The sequence below is a fragment of the Mobula hypostoma genome, chromosome 8, assembly GCF_963921235.1.
Source record: "Mobula hypostoma chromosome 8, sMobHyp1.1, whole genome shotgun sequence".
Taxonomy (NCBI): Eukaryota; Metazoa; Chordata; class Chondrichthyes; order Myliobatiformes; family Myliobatidae; genus Mobula; species Mobula hypostoma.
Window position 1 is genome coordinate 88,067,671 of NC_086104.1, and position 17,743 is coordinate 88,085,413.

At 45.0% G+C, this 17,743-nt stretch overlaps 1 protein-coding gene across 1 annotated transcript in view; it reads right to left on the reverse strand.

The window, feature by feature from the left end:
* The window catches only part of dtd1 (D-aminoacyl-tRNA deacylase 1), a 176,978-nt gene that overhangs the window by 147,326 nt on the left and 11,909 nt on the right, over positions 1-17,743 (reverse strand). The window contains exons 2-3 of the mRNA XM_063056263.1: positions 14,315-14,405; positions 10,957-11,192 (exon numbers count right to left, since the gene is read on the reverse strand). Of these exons, the coding sequence (XP_062912333.1) occupies positions 10,957-11,192; positions 14,315-14,405 (327 nt within the window). The remainder of the gene's footprint in view (positions 1-10,956; positions 11,193-14,314; positions 14,406-17,743) is intronic.

Here is a 17,743-nt window from a genome sequence, read left to right on the forward strand (position 1 = left end):
TAAACTCTATCTGTCATTTCTCTGCCCGTATCTACAACTGATATACAGCTGCAAGAAAAGGCTGTGAACCCTTTGTAATTACCTGGTTTTCTGCATTAATTACTCATAAAATATGGTCTGATCTTCATCTAAGTCACAATAATAGACAAACACACTGCCTAAATTAATAACACACAAACAATTGTACTTTTCATGTCTTTATTGAGCACATTGTTTAATCATTCACAGTCCAGGCTGGAAAAAGCACGTGAACCCTTGTATTTAATAACTGGTGGAATCTCTTTCAGCAGCAATAACCTACACCAAACATTTCCTATAGCTGCTGAACAGACTTGCACAACTGCGATGACGAATTTTAGACCATTCCTCCATACAAAACTGTTTCAGTTCATCAATATTTTGGATACTTTGCATGAACAGCCCTCTTCAAATCATGCCACAGCATCTCATTTGGGTTAAGGTCTGGACTCTGACTTGGCCATTCCAAAACACAATTTTTTTTTTCCCTTTCTGTTGTTGATTTACTTGTGTTTCCGACCATTAACTTGTTGCATCATCCAAATTCCTCCTGGGAGGGGGGAGAAGATGGCGACGCGACAACAGCGCGCGCAGCCACTTCAGTGATGATGTCCATTATCTGTCAAATAGGGGACCGTGCACAATCCTGATTTGATGGAGACAGACGTGAGAGCACAGCGGAACATCTGGAAAACTTCTGAAATGTCTGCTTTGCTACCGCTGCTGCTGTGTGATAACTGGAATCTCTGGAGCTGAAGGCCTCGAAATCCTCTGCTTTGCGTGTTTCAGTGTCCGGGGAGAGGTCGAAGGCACTTGGCAGAGGATGGCACTCAGGAGGCTGTATCAGAGAGGCTGGTCGGAAGCTCGAAGTTTTCGGACAGATGGACTCAGTGTCGGCTGGGGTCGGTTGCGTCCAAGGTATCGGCAAGTTGACGGTGCCTGGAAACTTATGACAGGGAGCTTCCCCTTTTGCCGCCTGCTATCGGGGACTCAGGAGTCGATCGACTCGGGACTTTGAGACTATTTTTTTTACTGTGCCTATGGTCTGTTCTTCATCAAATTATGGTATTGCTTTGCACTGCTGTAACTGTATGTTATAATTATGTGGTTTTGTCAGTGTTAGTCTGTACTGTTTTCTGTGATATCACTCCGGAGAAACATTGTATCATTTCTTAATGCATATATGCATTTCTAAATGACAATAAAAGAGGACTGAGTGTTCTCATAATCTAAAATCTAAAAATTCTATTAAGCTTCAGGTGATAAACCGCTACCCTGACATTCTCTGTAAAATTTCTTGATACATTTTTGAATTAATTATTCCCTCAACGATTGCAAGCTGTCCAGGCCCTGAGGCAGCAAAGCTGCCTCAAACTATGATGCTCCTTCAGGGGCAGCACTAAGGTGGTGCTAACTGGGGCTATAACCCCAGCAGAAATTGCAATAGCCCCATCATAGCACCACCAAGAAATTAACTGCAGCTGCTTTGCCTTCTCTGTATAGTTCTGAATATAGCTTGTTTCTCCAGTTGATCTAGTGAAACAGCGCCCCCAATTACCATAGCACCCAGGCAGCAATAAAGTTATAAACTCTGTCAGATCCGCTCTACACTTCTGCTTATTCGTTCATTGTCAATGTCTTGCCGTTGCTGCCCTCAGATCAGTTAAGCTGATCTAAGATCACTTAAGGTGGGATCACGTGAGAGATTGATAGTATATATCCAGGCGCAGATCCGTGGTCTCGCGAGACTAACGGATCACACACACACACACACACACACACACACACACACACACACACACACACAGCTTTTACAAGCGAGCGTGGGCCTGGTACATGCATCATTTTGGCAGGCATGAAAACTAGATCGATATTTAGTCAGAAAACGACCTCATCCGAGGAATCAGTGGTGTCTCAGCCTGAGCATGTCTTAATTGAAAGTGACATGCAGAAAGTAGTAAGTGGGGATGAGGACGATAGCAGTTCATCGAAGGAGTGTGAGGGCAAAGTAGAGGAATAAGAAATGGAGCGGGATTCGGAAGAGAACGTGGATGAAGCCGCTACTGTTAGCGATGTTAGCCAGCAGCTTGAGGAAGGACCCTGTCGGCCAGCATTGAAAAAGTACCCTTCGCAACAGTTTGGCAATCAGTAAAGGAGTATTCGTGGCTGGTTTCACCTGTACTCCTGGCTGGAATATTCAATCACAAAAAATGCTACATTCTGCTTCACATGCAGGCATTTCCTGTGTGGAGGACATGGGTTCCATTCTGAGTCTACCTTCACTGTCACCGGTTACTGCAACTGGTGGAAAGCTACAACAGCTTTCAAAACCCACCATGTAAGTGCAGCTCATAAGTTTGCGATGGAGGCATGGGCCGAATTCAGATTGAGAAAACAAGACGGTTCAAGATTGAGAAATATGCTTGAAAAAGGACATGCAAAGATTGTCCAAGAAAATCGTGAGTATATGAGAGCAGTGGTTGAGTCTTTATTGCTATACTGCGTGCCAAGGCGTTGCCCAGCAAGGACATCGGGAGAATGATGGATCTGGCAATAGGGGAAACCTTGTTGAGTTGCTCAGTGTAATTGGGAAGTTTGATAAGACTGTAACTAAAAAAAATAGAGGACAATCCTGGAAATGCAAAAAACACCCATCACGATATCCAAAATGAAATGATGGGTATTATGGCAGGTATGGTCAGACGTCAAATAAGTGCAGAAATCAAGGAGGCTGGATATTTTGCCATCATGGTGGATGAAAGTAAAGACTTGAGTAAAAAGGAGCAAATATCAGTGGTGGTGCGGTATTTGAATAACGAAACAGTGCTTGAAGAATTCTTGCACTTCACTCCAGCAGAAGGGTTGGACGCAGAGTCGCTTCTTAAAAGCATTGAACAGACACTCGCCCAGTGTGTTATTGATAAGAACGCTTGTATAGGTCAGTGTTATGATGGGGTGGCAGCGATGTCCGGGTGCAATAACGGGGTACAAGAGAGGTTCAGGAAAGAGGTCCCGCAGGCATTGTATATACACTGCCATGCTCACAGACTTAACCTTGTTTTAGTGGATGTTGTGAGCAATGTACAACAAGCGGGCAGGTGAGTTTTTTGGAACTGTGCAGCTGCTTTACAACTTCTTTTTCAAACTCTGTTGCCCACGATCTTTTCATGAAGAAACAGAGAGAACTGGAATCAACTGCACAGCCCGTGGAGTTGAAGAAATTGTCAGATACACGCTGGGTATGGCAGTATACAGCTTTGTGGGCTATAAGGAAGTCACTCCCTGCCACTCTAGCTACACTACAGGATATTATGGGTCAACCAAATGCACGGAGGAAAACGGAGGCTAGCTCTGTAAAAGGACTGATTGACGAGCAGTTTGCTTTACTTCTCACACTGTTTGAGGATTTATTCCGAGTCACCAAGTTCACGTCAGACCAGCTACAATCTCCCAGTTTGGAAATTTCATCCGCTGTGGACTTGGCTCAGTCTGTTATCGATGCACTCTCAGCAAAACGGGGAGAGGAGTCATGGAGTGAAATTCAGACAAGAGCTAGGGACCTGCGCTTCAAGACCGATATACAGAGCAGACCACATGAAAGGAGACAGGCCCAGCCACCCCACCGCCTACATGATTTTGTTATTGAGGCCCAAACTGAACGCACACCCGTCACATCCTCTGATGACCTTCGCAACCACTGTTTCTATCCGGTTATAGACAGACTTCTGACTGAAATGAAAAGACAGGTCCTCAGTTGAGACTGGGAGTGTTTTGACTGGAGTCTCAGCATTGAGTCCCAAACACAAGTTCTTCCGAGACAAGAATTGTCTTTGGCCAATGGCCCAATACTATGGAGTGACTGAAGTGAACCTGACTGCAGAGCTACATCAGGTTCGGAGTCTGCCGGAAACAAAACAAAAGCAAGGACAGTGAATGACACAGTGGAATTTCTAGCTCTAAAGAGACCCTACCGTAATGCATTTATAGATTTATACAAACTAATCTGCATATCACTGACTCTGCCTGTTACATCTGCCTCATGCGAACGGAGTTTCTCTTGCCTCAGAGGCGTCAAAAACTACCTAAGGAATAGCAGCGGCGATGCTCGGAACAGCAACTTGGTCCTGTTGGCCATAAACAGCTGGAGGACCAAAGCATTTGACATCCAGAAAATCATTGATGCTTTCACCACCAATCACAGCAACAGACGGATTGTGCTTCTCTGAAAACATTAATGGTGAGTGTAGTTGATTTTTTAAAAATTTGGGCCAAGACTAATGCTAATTATTGTTATTATTTTGTGGTGGATACCCCATAGTCCTTATGTTTCCTGCAAATCCTAAAATATTACATTTACTGCTATTAAGCCTACTGGTTTTGCTTAGACTTCCAAGCGGTGATTCTGTTGATTTTTGTTTAAATTCAATAGCCGAATTAATTGAGGTATTGCATGGTCAGAGTATAATTTGTCCAACTCCTGGTAAAGCCTTGCATCTGTTGTTTGCCTTATTTGACTTTAATAACGGTGTATCTTTTGGCATTGCTGTCTATGTAATGAGAATAGCAGGGGGTTCGTGTTGTGTTTTTCAGTTCAAAAGCACGCATTTGACGCTGATTGCGGGATTGGTGCATGATTCACATTGTCCGCTGTTGCTCGGATGCTCTGATTTGTTTTTTTGTTGATGCTCCATGTAGCCCAGGTTGTCTCCGATGCCGTTGACACTATAACAGTTCACTTCTATTTTAGATCTATCAATTGCTGTTGCTTGTGAATCAACAGAGGCATTTATAGTAGGCACATAATGCTTGAAACTGACTTTTTAACGCCTCACGTCTGGCCTTGCGAATACATATTACCACACAGTGCATCCCTCAGCACCATCACTGAATCATTTTGCCCCTCCGTAGCACCAGCAAGAAAAAATCTCTGGCGCCGCCACTGTGCTCCTCCCACCATGCTTCACAGTTGGGACGAGGTTTTGGTGTTGGTGTGCAGTGCCCTTTTTCCTCCAAACATAGCAATGTGCATTTCTGCCAAAAAGTTCAACTTTTGTCTCATCGGTCCACAGAACAATATCCCAGAAGCATTGTGGAACATCCAGATGGTCTTTTGCAAACTTGAGACATGCAACAATGTCTTTTTGGAGAGCAGTGGTTTCCTCTGTGGTGTCCTTCCATGAACACCATTATTGTTCAGTGTTTTTCTTATAGTGGACACATGAACAGAGACTTCACCAAGTTCTAGAGATTTCTGCAGGTCTTTTGCTGTTACCCTTGGGTTCTTTTTCACCTCTTTCAGCTTTGTACATGGTGCTCTTGGTGTGATCTTTGCAGTTTGTCCACTCCTAGAGAAAGTAGCAATAGTACTGACTTTTCTCCATTTATAGATAATTTCTCTTACTCTGGACTTTAGAAATGTTTCTGCAGCCTTTTCCAGCCTCATGCATCTCTACAATTCTTCTTCTAAAGTTCTCTGAAAGTTGTTTTGATCGAGGCATTGTGCACACAAACAGATCTTTCTTAAGAAGAGCAGGCTGTATCAGTAATCTGACTTTGTGTGTCTTTTTTTTAATAAGGCAGGGCACCTCTACAACCCACACCTCCAATCTCAGCTCATTGACTGGAACACTTGACTCTAAATTGCTTTTGTAGAAGGCATTATCCTAGAGTTTTTGAACCTAGACTGGATTGTTCAAATGGTGTACTCAGTATTTTTTGTGTTTAGATTGTGTTTGTCTATTATTGTGACTTAGATGAAGATCAGTCCACATTTTATGAGTAATTAATGCAGAAAACCAGGTAATTGCAAAGAGGTCACAAACTTTTTCTTGCAACTGTATATCCCATTGTATTCTTTGCCAATCTGTTATGCCATCCACAACACCTCCAATCTTTGTATCATCTGCAAATAAACTAACCCACCAATATACATTTTCATCCAGGTCACTTATACATGTTTCCCCCGCCATCCGAAGGTACAGCGTTCCTACGAAACGGTTCGTAAGCTGAAATGTCGTAAAGCAAAGAAACAATTACCATTTATTTATATGGGAAAACTTCATGAGCGTTCGCAGACCCAAAAATAACCTACCAAATCATGCCAAATAACACATAAAACCTGAAATAACAGTAACATATAGTAAAAGCAGGAATGATATGATAAATACACAGCCTATATAAAGTAGAAATACTTCTCTACAACGATTGCCTGCACAGATCTCCATAGCGAAAATCTCACACAAGCGCTGTTGGCATAAACACGCTCTCCAGTAACCTTTAAACTATGAAGCTGCCAAATCTACCAAATAACACGTAAAAATACACAGCCTATATACAGTAGAAATAATGTGTGTACAGTGTAGTATCACTTACCGGAATTGGGACAGTGCCGAGCACACTGATGATGGTGTGTTAGACTGAGTCGTCGCAGGCTGGGTGGTGCAGTAGCCCCCACCCTCCGGGCCGCCGACCTGATACATTGCCGCGAAGAATGCAGCAGTAGCCGGGAGGCACCCAGCACATCTTTAAGAAAAAAGCCGAAATAAACATGCTAATTAATTAAGTGCTGCCCGGCACGTAAATGTCGGTGCAGATCAGAGGCGATTGCCGATTGCATCTGCTCTGATCTGGGCCGACAATTACGTGCTAGGCGGCACCTAATTAATTAGCATGTTTATTTCGGCTTTTTTCTTAAAGATGTGCTGTGTGCCTCCCGGCTACCGCTGCATTCTTCGCGAATCGGTACAGTATCCGTCCGGGGCCCGGGTGTTGGGGTGGTGGGACACGGGGGTGTCATCTCATTGTCGATCAGGGCAGGCAGCTCATTTTCACCTATGACTGCCCGCCTCGATGTCGAAGGTCAAGGTTCGTCGTCTGCTGTGGCTGATGTGGAAGGCTTGCTTGACTGCTGAGCCTCGTGCATTTTTCTATCATACAGTTGTTTGTAAGCACTCAAACCATCCTGCAAATATCCCCTAAACCTACGTACCCTTTCAAAATGAAAGTCGTACTTCATCACTGCAGCGAAAATCTCACGCAGTTGCTTCACTTTCTGCATTCGGTTTCAATTGTTATCCTTTCCTCTTGCAATTGCATCAGCTCTTCATCTATCAGTTCTTGGTCATGGGATGCCAAAACCTCTTCAACATCATCTTCATCAACTTCCACAAGCCAAACTCACTTTGTCCTTGCTTCGTTCACCACGATCGAAACGCTTAATTATGTCTAGTTTTACGCTAAGTGTAACACCCTTACTCTTTCAGGCTTTTCCAACACCTTAGAACTCATCTTGCTATCGGCTGCTCAATGCAACGTGTTAAAGCAATGCCGTTCCGAATCCGGGAGAGAGCGGCTGCGCGGGGCGCGCGCTGCCTTTTATCGCGCACCAATTTTTTATCGCGTGCTGCCTTTCTTCGTAACAGTGAAAACACCTTCTGAAAGCGAAAACAGGGTACTAATGTAGGTCTTTCGTAACAGTGAGGTTTCGTAAAGCAAACGTTCGAAAAGCGGGGGACACCTGTATACTGAACCATCACGAACAGTAGAAAACCCAATACAGATCTGTGCAGAACACCACTAATCACAGACCTCCAGCTCAAAGAAAGCCCTTTGAACACCACCTCATCTACCTTAAGGACAGCTTCTACCTTAAGGACAGCTTCTTCCCCTAAGCTATCAGATTTCTGAATGATCAATGAGCCCACGAACACTACCTCATCTTTTGCACTATCAATTTATTCTGTAACTTTTCTCTTGCTCTGAACTGCTGCAAAACAACAAATCTAAAGAGATAGGTCAGTGATGATAAACCCGATTCTGAAAAGGATGTAATGGATTAAAGCTGCACCTTCCAGATTTCCATGGACTCCAAGCCAGCAGGTTGAACCCACAGGTGGACGATTTGTTCCCAGTCTGCTGTCAGTGGTGCTCTAAAAGCAGCAATAAATTCTGTTTTCAAAGGCTAAGTGCTTGTGCTCCCACATGGCCAGGACCTGTCATTCACTGGGTTTGAACCGGGTTTCCAAATTGACCATTAGACCGTATGATAAAGGAGCAGAATTAGGCCATCAAGTCTGCTTTGCCAATCACGCATGGCTGATTTATTATCCCTTTAAACCTCAGGCACCTGCCTTCTCCCCGTAATATTTGAGACTCTTACTAACCACCCTTACTATCAACCTCCAATTTAAAAACACGAACGACTTGGCCTCTACAGCCAACCGTGGTAATGAGTTCCACAGATTCACCACTCTCTGACTAAAGAGATTCCTCTTCATCTCAGTTCTCAAAGGATGCCCTTCTATTCTGAGGCTCTGCCCCCCGGTCCTGGACTCTCCCACTATTGGAAACATCCTCTCCACTGAAAAGCCACACTCAGCATTTTAAAAATACCTTCTTCCCCTCTGCCACCCCATCTCTGAATGGTCTCCTTTGGTAAGTAAAGGTCTCCTTGTGCACAAAATTAAAATTTGACCCAACCTGGTTACTCCTCTTTTTTTCAAATTGCTATTTTGTGTGATTTTGACCGGGTTAGAGTGGATCTACGGCCTGCAGTCAACAAGCACAGTGCTAAATTGAACCGAACTAAACTGAACATTCCTAGACTGTGGTGCTTTTCACTCGTTTTTTTTTGTCGTTTGCGTGACTTTTTCTTTTACGCGTTGGCTGTTTGATGTCTTGTTGAATGGGTTTCGTGGTGTTTGTTTCAGGGCTGTCTGTGAGGAAAATGAATCTCAGGGTTGTATACTGTCTACATACTTTGATAATAGATGTACTTTGAATCTCTGAACCATGGTCAATCTAAACTCAACTGGAACCTGAGGACAAACTAATCTTTCTATGTCTGACCATCCTAACAACAATCTCATATGCACAATTAACCTGTGTGGGGATGGAAGCCTAATCAATGACACAGGATACATTCCCCTGACGTGGATAAAGTGCACAGAACACAGACACCCAACTCAACTCCGTCAGAATATACAGCTGATCCAAACCGGATCTAAATGGTCTATTAGACTATATACGCAGCATAAGCTTAACCACAAAATGTTGTGGTACAAAAGGGATGTGGGAGTTGTACGACAGGAAACTCAAATGGCCAGTACACAAGCAATTGAGAGGTGTAACAGAATGTTACCTTTATTCCGAAGGGGTATGAAAGAGGGAAGTCTTGATACCATGTCACAGGATGCACGATATATTGGTGAGGTTGCATTGGGAGCATCATGAACAGCTCGAGGCAACACAGTACAGGAAGCACGTCATTCAACCCCAGAGGATACAGGAAGAATTCACAAGGACATTCCTGGTACTGGATGAATTTAGTTGTACTGAGAAATTGGAGTAGGCTGGGACAATTTTCCCTGGACCAATGGAGGTCGAAGGATGACCTCACAGAGGTGTATAAGATCATGAGGGGCTTAGATCAAGTCAGTGGACATTCTTCCCAGGTTTGGTAGGTCTCAAACTAGAGGGCTTAAGGTGAGAGAGAAGTGATTTAAAGGAGAACCGAGGGGCAAGTTTTACCACACAGAGGATGGTGGGTATAAACTACCAGAGGAGGCTGAGGCAGTTACAATTACAGCATTTAAAAGGCATTTAGACAGGTACGGGAATAGGAGAGGTTTACAGGGATATTAGCAAAACATAGGTAAATAAGATTAGCTTAAGCCAGCATGGACCTTTTAAGTCGAAGGGCCTGTTTCCATGCTGTACATCTCCCTACGTGGGTGGTACCACAACTTGACGCATAATGTCTGGATTTGCCCTCTGTATTAAGGAAGGACATGCTTGAAATGGAGGAAGTGCATGGAGGATTCCTGAACTCTTTCCTCGGGGCTCTGTCAACCTTTCCCTTCCGAGTGACTGCAGCACCCATCAAAGCTGCTCCCCACACCTACTTGGGTCACGGGTTCCAGGTCCGACCAGTACCCATCCAACAGCTTCAGATCCAATCAATACTGGTCTGAGGTTATCCACAAGGAATGAGGGGGAAATCGAATTCAAAACATACAAGATCTTAAGGTTAAGCCAGGGTGAACGCTAAGATGCTCTCACGAGAAGGACATAGCTACAAGATAACTATGCAGGGATGGGTGGGAGACCTATCATTTAAAACCAAAGTACACAGATATTTCTGCTCACAGAGGCTGGTGGGTCTCTGGTACTCCCCACTCCTGAAAGATGTACAGGCTAGATCTTCAGAGGTGTTTAAAACTGAGACGGATAATTTCTTTGAATGATCTGGGAACTGACAGCTGGGGGGAAGAGCACAGAGAAGTCGTCGAGGTGTGAGGTTGATCACCCAAGAATGGTGGTGCAAACTTGAAGAGCTGAGTGACCTCGTTGTTTTCTTACAGGATGCTTTGAGGAGGGGAACACTCTCCTCTCCTGATACTCCCGAAGCAGAGTGGTAAAAGAAAAGGGGGGGGGTGATTAGAAAGACCCCAAGAAGAGGGGAAGGGAATATGGCTGAATAGAGGAGGAAAGAGTAGGCCCCGTTTGGGAAGTTCTTGGGCAATCTTCATCCCAAACCTGGGCAATTTCACCATGCGTTCAGGAACGTTGGCCTTGGGCCTGGGAACTTTGCCAGTCAGCCCATCAGGAGATCCTACAGGACCACTGGAGGCATGATGTCACACAAGCGTAGTCCAATGGCAGCCAGTGGCCTGAAGGATTTAAGGACTAGTTGGGCACGTACAGACACACAGCGGGGCCATTCTAGAGAAACTCTCTATTGCAGGTCAATCCCAGGAGAATTTCCAGATACTCCTGGTGACCAGTGCTGCTAAAGCCCTTTCTCAATAGGCAGCCCCTCAATGGGAAGAACATCCTGAGGCCTTTGTAACAGCGCCCAACTTTAACCAGCCACCTTGTACCCATGCTTTTAACCACACCCTCTGTAGGCTGCAGGCCTGGCTCATTGGCTCCCCCTACCTTTAATGAGCTCTGGCCTATAGGCCTTCCGGACGTGCTGCAAGAAACCACTGTAGAAGGCCTCCGACTGCTCAGCTCCCATTGCCAAGTGGAAGTCAGGCTTGTTACCCTTCAGGATGCACTGAAGTGTGAACTGACTGATGAAGAGGATCTCGAACTGCTTATCCATCACACTCTTACACCAATGCTTCCCGTTTTCATCTTCAAACAACCTCAGGTTCAGGATCTTGCGAACCCTGTTGCAATGACAAAATGGGAAATTTAGCAAAACGCACGGGAGGCTTACAGCTAGAAAGAAGCAAGTCATTCTCAAATTCTTTATGCACTTTGAAAGTGAACAAGTACAAGTCAGTGAAGCAAGAATGAAGCGGGGCGAAATGGTCAGCACCACAGGAGAAAATGGCCCAATTAGATCCACTGCCAGAAAACTTCAGAAGAGGGTGACAGGAGGGACAGGACTTGGACGGGGGGGGGGGGGAGAATGGACCAGGGGTGGAGGGGAGGGGTGGGGGGTATGAGGGAGGGTGTGCTGTTGGCATTGATGGTGAGAAGGAAAGACCCTAGGGGAGAGGAGCAGGGATATGGTTGTGTTAGACCCAGGGTTGGATAGACAGGGAGAGAGAAGGCAAATTACCCCAAACTTGGTGAAGGTTTTCCTGGTCTTGGCTGAACCATAAATCTCACCGAACAACATACCTCCTCATCAATAAAATAGCCTCTAACTCCTTATCTACCTGGGAATGATCTTGCACTTTTATTGCTTACATTTTCTCTGTAGCTTTTACATTTTATTCTGCATCGTCATTGCTTTACCTTGTTCGATCTCAAAGCACGGTGCAATGGTTTGAACAGGACACAAAGCAAGCTTTTCTTGTGTGTTGGTACACGTGACAATAATAAACCAATATCTTATAATTGAGACCTGCGGGCTGTTAGTGTAGAGCATTAGAACTAAGACCAGTTCTGTTATCAGCAGGTACAACGTGTGCACACCCTGCCAGGAGTCGTCCTGGAGAGAAGCCCTGAGTCCACAGAGTAATAGAGCACAGAGTTCATGACCACTGAGAAGGTGAATTGAATTGACCATTTCTTACATCTTTCATATACATGAGTAAAAATCTTTACGTTATGTCTCCGTCTAAATGTACAATTTATAGTAATTTATAATAAACAGTATGTACAACAGGACAGTCAATATAACATAGAAATACAGTTGTGTCAGCATGAGTTCATCAGTCTGATGGCCTGGTGGAAGAAGCTGTCCCGGAGCCTGTTGGTCCTGGCTTTTCTACTGCGATACCGTTTCCCGGATGGTAGCAGCTGGAACAGTTTGTGGTTGGGGTGACTCGGGTCCCCAATGATCTGTTGGGCCATTTTTACACACCTGTCTTTGTAAATATCCTGAACAGTTGGAGATCTTTGAGTTCATGACAACCATCAAACATACATTTACACCAATCCCATTCTCCCCACGATCTCTTCGACTCCCCCAGTATCTGGCACTCACCCATGCACTACAGACAATTTATAGTCATCTGTTAAACTACCAACCTGCACACCTTTGGGGTATGGCTGGAAACTGAGGCACCCGGGGTAAACGCACACAGCCACAGCGGGAGTGTGCAAACTCCACACAGACATAAGTGGAGGCTTAGATTGAACCCAGGCCTCTGGAAGTGCAGGGCAGCATGACTACCAGCTGTACCACTCTGTTATCAATCAGCGAGATGTAAGCATTGGCTGCATCACCGGCTTATCCTTGGACAGTTAGCTTTTTTTTTGAAAAAAAACCACACACACACAAAGCCACATTGAGGAATAAAACTGGTACCTGCCTGGTTTGCATTAGGGTCACCTGCACCTCTCCCCTGGCCCTAACACGAAAATCAGGGCTGATGTCATCACTTCAGCACTGGGGGAGTGTTTTTGTGTCAAAGGTGAGGTCCTTTGGGTGGGGATGTTAGACTGAAGCACCGTCTACTTCAGATTGCACTGACTGCAGAAGGGCAGAGTTCCTCCTGCTGCCCGAGACAACATTTCTTGGAACTAAACGCACCAATTGCTCTGAGCATTACTGAAGGTAATGGGAATCAGAGGGAAATCTGCCACCTGGCAGGAGCTGACCTATGTGCTAAAATTAAGTGGCTGTGATTCTTGGAAGTCAATCACTTCAGTGCTAACAATTCCTCAGCCTCAGGTCAATTACCTCAACCCAACCTTCAGCTGAATCATTTGCCTGGACATTCCCTCATTCACTGTGTTGAAGTGAAGACATTGTTTCAATTCTCTCTCTGGTTCCTCACGTTACTGAGCAGGCACATGGACAAGACAGGAGGAGAACACCAGCCACCACCTAAACATTTCCTTACTCCACCAAAAGTGCATGGAGGCTACAATATTCACCATCTGCAAAATGCACTTGGACTACTCTGATATCAGCTCCCCACATCGAGGACCATTACCATCAGGAACGCCATGGGCAGGCAGCCCAAGGGAATGCCATACCCTGTAGGTTTCCCTCCAACTTGCTTAGCATCTTCTCTTGGAAGTATATCACCAGTCAACCTCTTGGGAACTTCCTACCCAACAGTACCACGGGAATATCTCGACCAGAACGACTGCAGTAGGTGAAGGTGGTGGTTCATTGCTGGTATGTTTATTGATTCCCTTGTTGATAATCCCCACATCCCGTGTTTTTTATAAGCAAGTCAATACGACATACCCCTCCTTTGACTTTTCAATGAATTTAAAGTAAGTGATTTCAAAGCAGTCAACTTTAAATCTCTTTAAATTCCTTATGCAGGGTCTCGGCCTGAAACGTCAGCTCTTTATTCCTCTCCACAGATGCTGCCTGACCTGCTGAGTTCCTCCAGCATCTTGCTCTGGGTTTGCAGCATCTGCAGAACCTCGTGTTTCTACTTTAAATCCTTGTTGGTAAAAGAACTTCGACTTCTACTCAATCTGTTCCATTTTGGTTCAATCGTTTATTTATTTGGAATGGCTTAAAGACAAAGGATATTTTTTTTAAATAGCAGCTTTAAGGAAAATGAAGAGAACTGCTGGGCTTTGCACATAAACAAGAATCGGATTGAGAACATTAGCAACAAATGATAGGACACAAAATTGTTAACCGAGCTGGTGGGATAGTTAACTGAATTCTTTTGGAAAATGAAAGGAAAGAGACATCTTGCTGAGGAAGACACCTTAAATAAGTAAATACATTTTCAATTGAAAGCCCTTGAGTGGCATAATATTGTATTACCAATGTTAAATATTAATGGTCAATAATCATTCGGGTTTGCAACAACATGTCTTTTTTTCTGAAGCACCAGAGCAATTGGCTTTTTAATGCACTCACATGTATTCAATGTCCTTCTGGGTGTCCTCTACAGAGATGCCTAGTAGTACACACAGTCCTCTTCCTATTGAGCTGATTTGCTCCTCGCCCACTGAAAACAAAAAGAGACACATTGTGAACTGAACGTGAAAAGTTTTATTGTCTTGGTTACAGTTACAGTCATACAGTACTACAGCACAGAAGTGAGTCTTGCAGCCCATCTAAGTCTATGCTGAACTATTATTCTCATTGACCCACACCTGGACCATAGCCTCCATACTCCACCTACCCATGCAATAATCCAAACTTCACTCGCAGTGACTCTCTTTCCTCCGATACTGACTGAATTGCGTAATGCAGCTTTCTCTGATCTTGCTCCTCACCACCAGCCCTTCCCCCATATCCTTCAATAACTCCGGCAAACAAGTCTATCAATCTCAGTTTTAAAATTAGCAAACGACATCTCACTGCTCTCTGTCAAAGTGAGTTGCAAACTTCTACCTCTCGCAGCACAGACAAATGCTTCTAACTTTCCTCTTGAGAAATCCCACCCTAATTTTTCAACTTCCTAACCAGTAGCAATAACTCCTCTCTCTCTCTCTCTAGCCTATCCACTTCCCTTAATATTCCAAAAACTCCTATCAGATCACTCATTGTCATCGATACATGACCTGTGCTACAGGAAATGCCTTCCTCCAGCTCCATACCTGTCACACAGGGCCAGAGAACATGCCATTATCCCTGGCTGCTGTGTACTCGTTAACCACACGAAGCCTGGTAGAAATGACTAGCTCACATCTTCAGATCTTAATAAACTGCCTGATGAGCAAGCTTGATTGTTCTTCCACTGAGTGGATTTAGGACGTGTAGCTTACTTCCCTAAGAAAAGCAAATACTGCAGGCAGATGTGGGTTAGATGTATAGATGAGTAGGATCTGGTGAAAAGAGTTGGACACAAGACTGGAGTGAAGTATAAAAAAAGACTCCTTGAGATTAACTGGGTCAAATTACCTGGGCTAGCTGTGTCTAGTCTAGCAAACTCACTTCTGAAGAATTACTGGGCTAAACAGGGGGAGACTGAAAAGGAGAGCAAGTTGTATAAACAGTGGGGAAGAGACTGAAGATAAACTGAAACAACTTCCTCAGAAAGAGAGGAATACCGTGAAACTAGGGACACCAATAGTGTCGACGAGCAGGAATAAATGGGAGTTAAAAGGAAGGCTGCACCTCCAGAAAGAAAACTATGACAATACACTGCGCATTACATAATACTGCATGCCTCTTTTTAACAGTCACATGGGATCCACTGACACCCGTCAGCACGCGGTGACTCAGCATCGTTCTGCCTTCTACACAAATATGGAAACAATTACTGGTATGGGCCTCCGTAACTGCCCTGAATGCAAGCAGCCTTAACAGATGTTTATGGAGAGATGCCACAAATAATAGAGGGAGTGAAGGGTTTTATCATTAGCTTATAGATGCATTTAAAATTAGAGCAGGAATTGGAGTATACAGGCCTGTGTCATAACACTACATACTGTTGTGTTCCATTCATGAACATAACACCTGTGGGAGCGGAAGGTGCTGTGTAATTTACATTTGTTTTGAGGAGTATAGTGGCCCTGTGAGGAACATATTCCAAATAGCGTGACAGCTTGTGACATTTATTGCCAGTCAAGTACATGGTGGGAGTGCTGACACCAGTACTGCACTGACAAGTCATTTGTCAACTCCAGGAGCACACTGACGCCCCGTTTACTTATAACTGGATCAAATCAGCTACTCAGAGTCATGCCCGACACCCCAGGTTGACTGGAACTCCAACCACGAGCAAGGGTGTTTCAGATGGCTACGCAGAACAGCCTACTTCCCAAGCCTTCCCTGATAACCCCCCTCTCCCAACCTCCTCCTCTGCTGCATTGACGACTGCATTGGTGCTGTTCCAGGCACCCGTGCTGAGCTTGTCAATTTCATCAACTTTGCCCCTAACTTCCACCCTGCCCTTAAATTCACTTGATCCATTTCCGACACCTCCCTTCCCTTTCTCAATCTCTGTCTCCATCTTAGGAGACAAACAGTCAACCAACATGTTTATAAACTTACTGATTCCCAGTCATCTTGACTATACCTCTTCCCACCCCGTCTCCTGTAAAAATGCTATTTCCTTCGCTCACTTCCTTCGCCTCTGCAGCATCTGTCCCCAGGCTGTGGCTTTTCTTTCCTCCCTCAAAAAATAGTGCTTCCCTCCCTCCACCATTGATGCTGCCCTCACCTGCATCTCCTCCATTTCCCATACTTCTGCACTCACCCCATCTTCCCACTGCCTCAACAATGATAGAGTTCCTCTTGTCCTTACCTACCACCTCATGAGCCTCTGCATCCAATACATCATCCTCCGCATCTTCAACCATCTCCAAAGGGATCCTATCACTAAACACATCCTTACACGCCCCTGCCACTTTCCACAGGGATCATTCCCTGTGATTCCTTCGAACATGCGTCTCTCCTGACTAATATCCCTCCTGGCACTTACCTCAGCAAGCAGCCTCAGTGCTACGCCTGCCCATTCACCTGCACTCAGGGTTCTAAACAGCCCTTCCAGGTGAGACAACACTTCACCTGCGAAGTTGCCTGTTGTGCCTGCTGCTCTCCTTGACACTGGTGAGACCCATCGTAAACTGAGGGACCACCTCGTCGAGCACCTCCGCTCCATCCACCTAAAGCTGAACTTCCTGGTGGCCAAACATTTTAATTCTGATTCCCAGTCCCGTTTCAACATGTCAGTCCACGGCCTCCTGTTGTGCCAAGGAATGGTGGACGAGCAACACCGTATATTCCGTCTGGGTAGCCTCTAACCTAATGGCATGAATATCAAGTTCTCCTTCCGTAAAAAAAAAAATTACCTTCTTCCTTTCCTCTTCTTCCATTTCCCACTCAGGCATTTTACCTCTTCTCATCTGCATATCACCTCCCCCTGGATCCCCCCCTCCTTCCCTTTCTCCTATGGTCCACTCTCCTCTCCTATCAGTCTCCTTCCTCAACAGCCCTTTATCTTTCCATCCCACCTGGATTCACCTACCTCCTTGTAACTTGTCCTCATTCCCCACCCCCCACCTTGTAGCTTGTCCTCATTCCCCACCCCCACCTTTATATTCCGACATCTTCCCTCTACCTTCCTTTCGGGTCCTGCGGAAGGGTCTCGGCCCGAAACGACAACTGTTTATTCATTTCCATAGATGCTGCCTCACCTGCTGAGTTCCTCCAGCATTTTGTGCGTGTTTCTTAACCCTTTGTTTCCTAGGGGCATTGAAACTCAGAAACCACACGAGGCCAGTGCTTATGAATCTTTCCTTTGCCATTCAACACATCGCTCTATTCCTTTCCTCCTTAAACTCTTTATCCATCTTCCCTTTAAATCCTATTGGTCAGATTCTAATGAAGAACGAT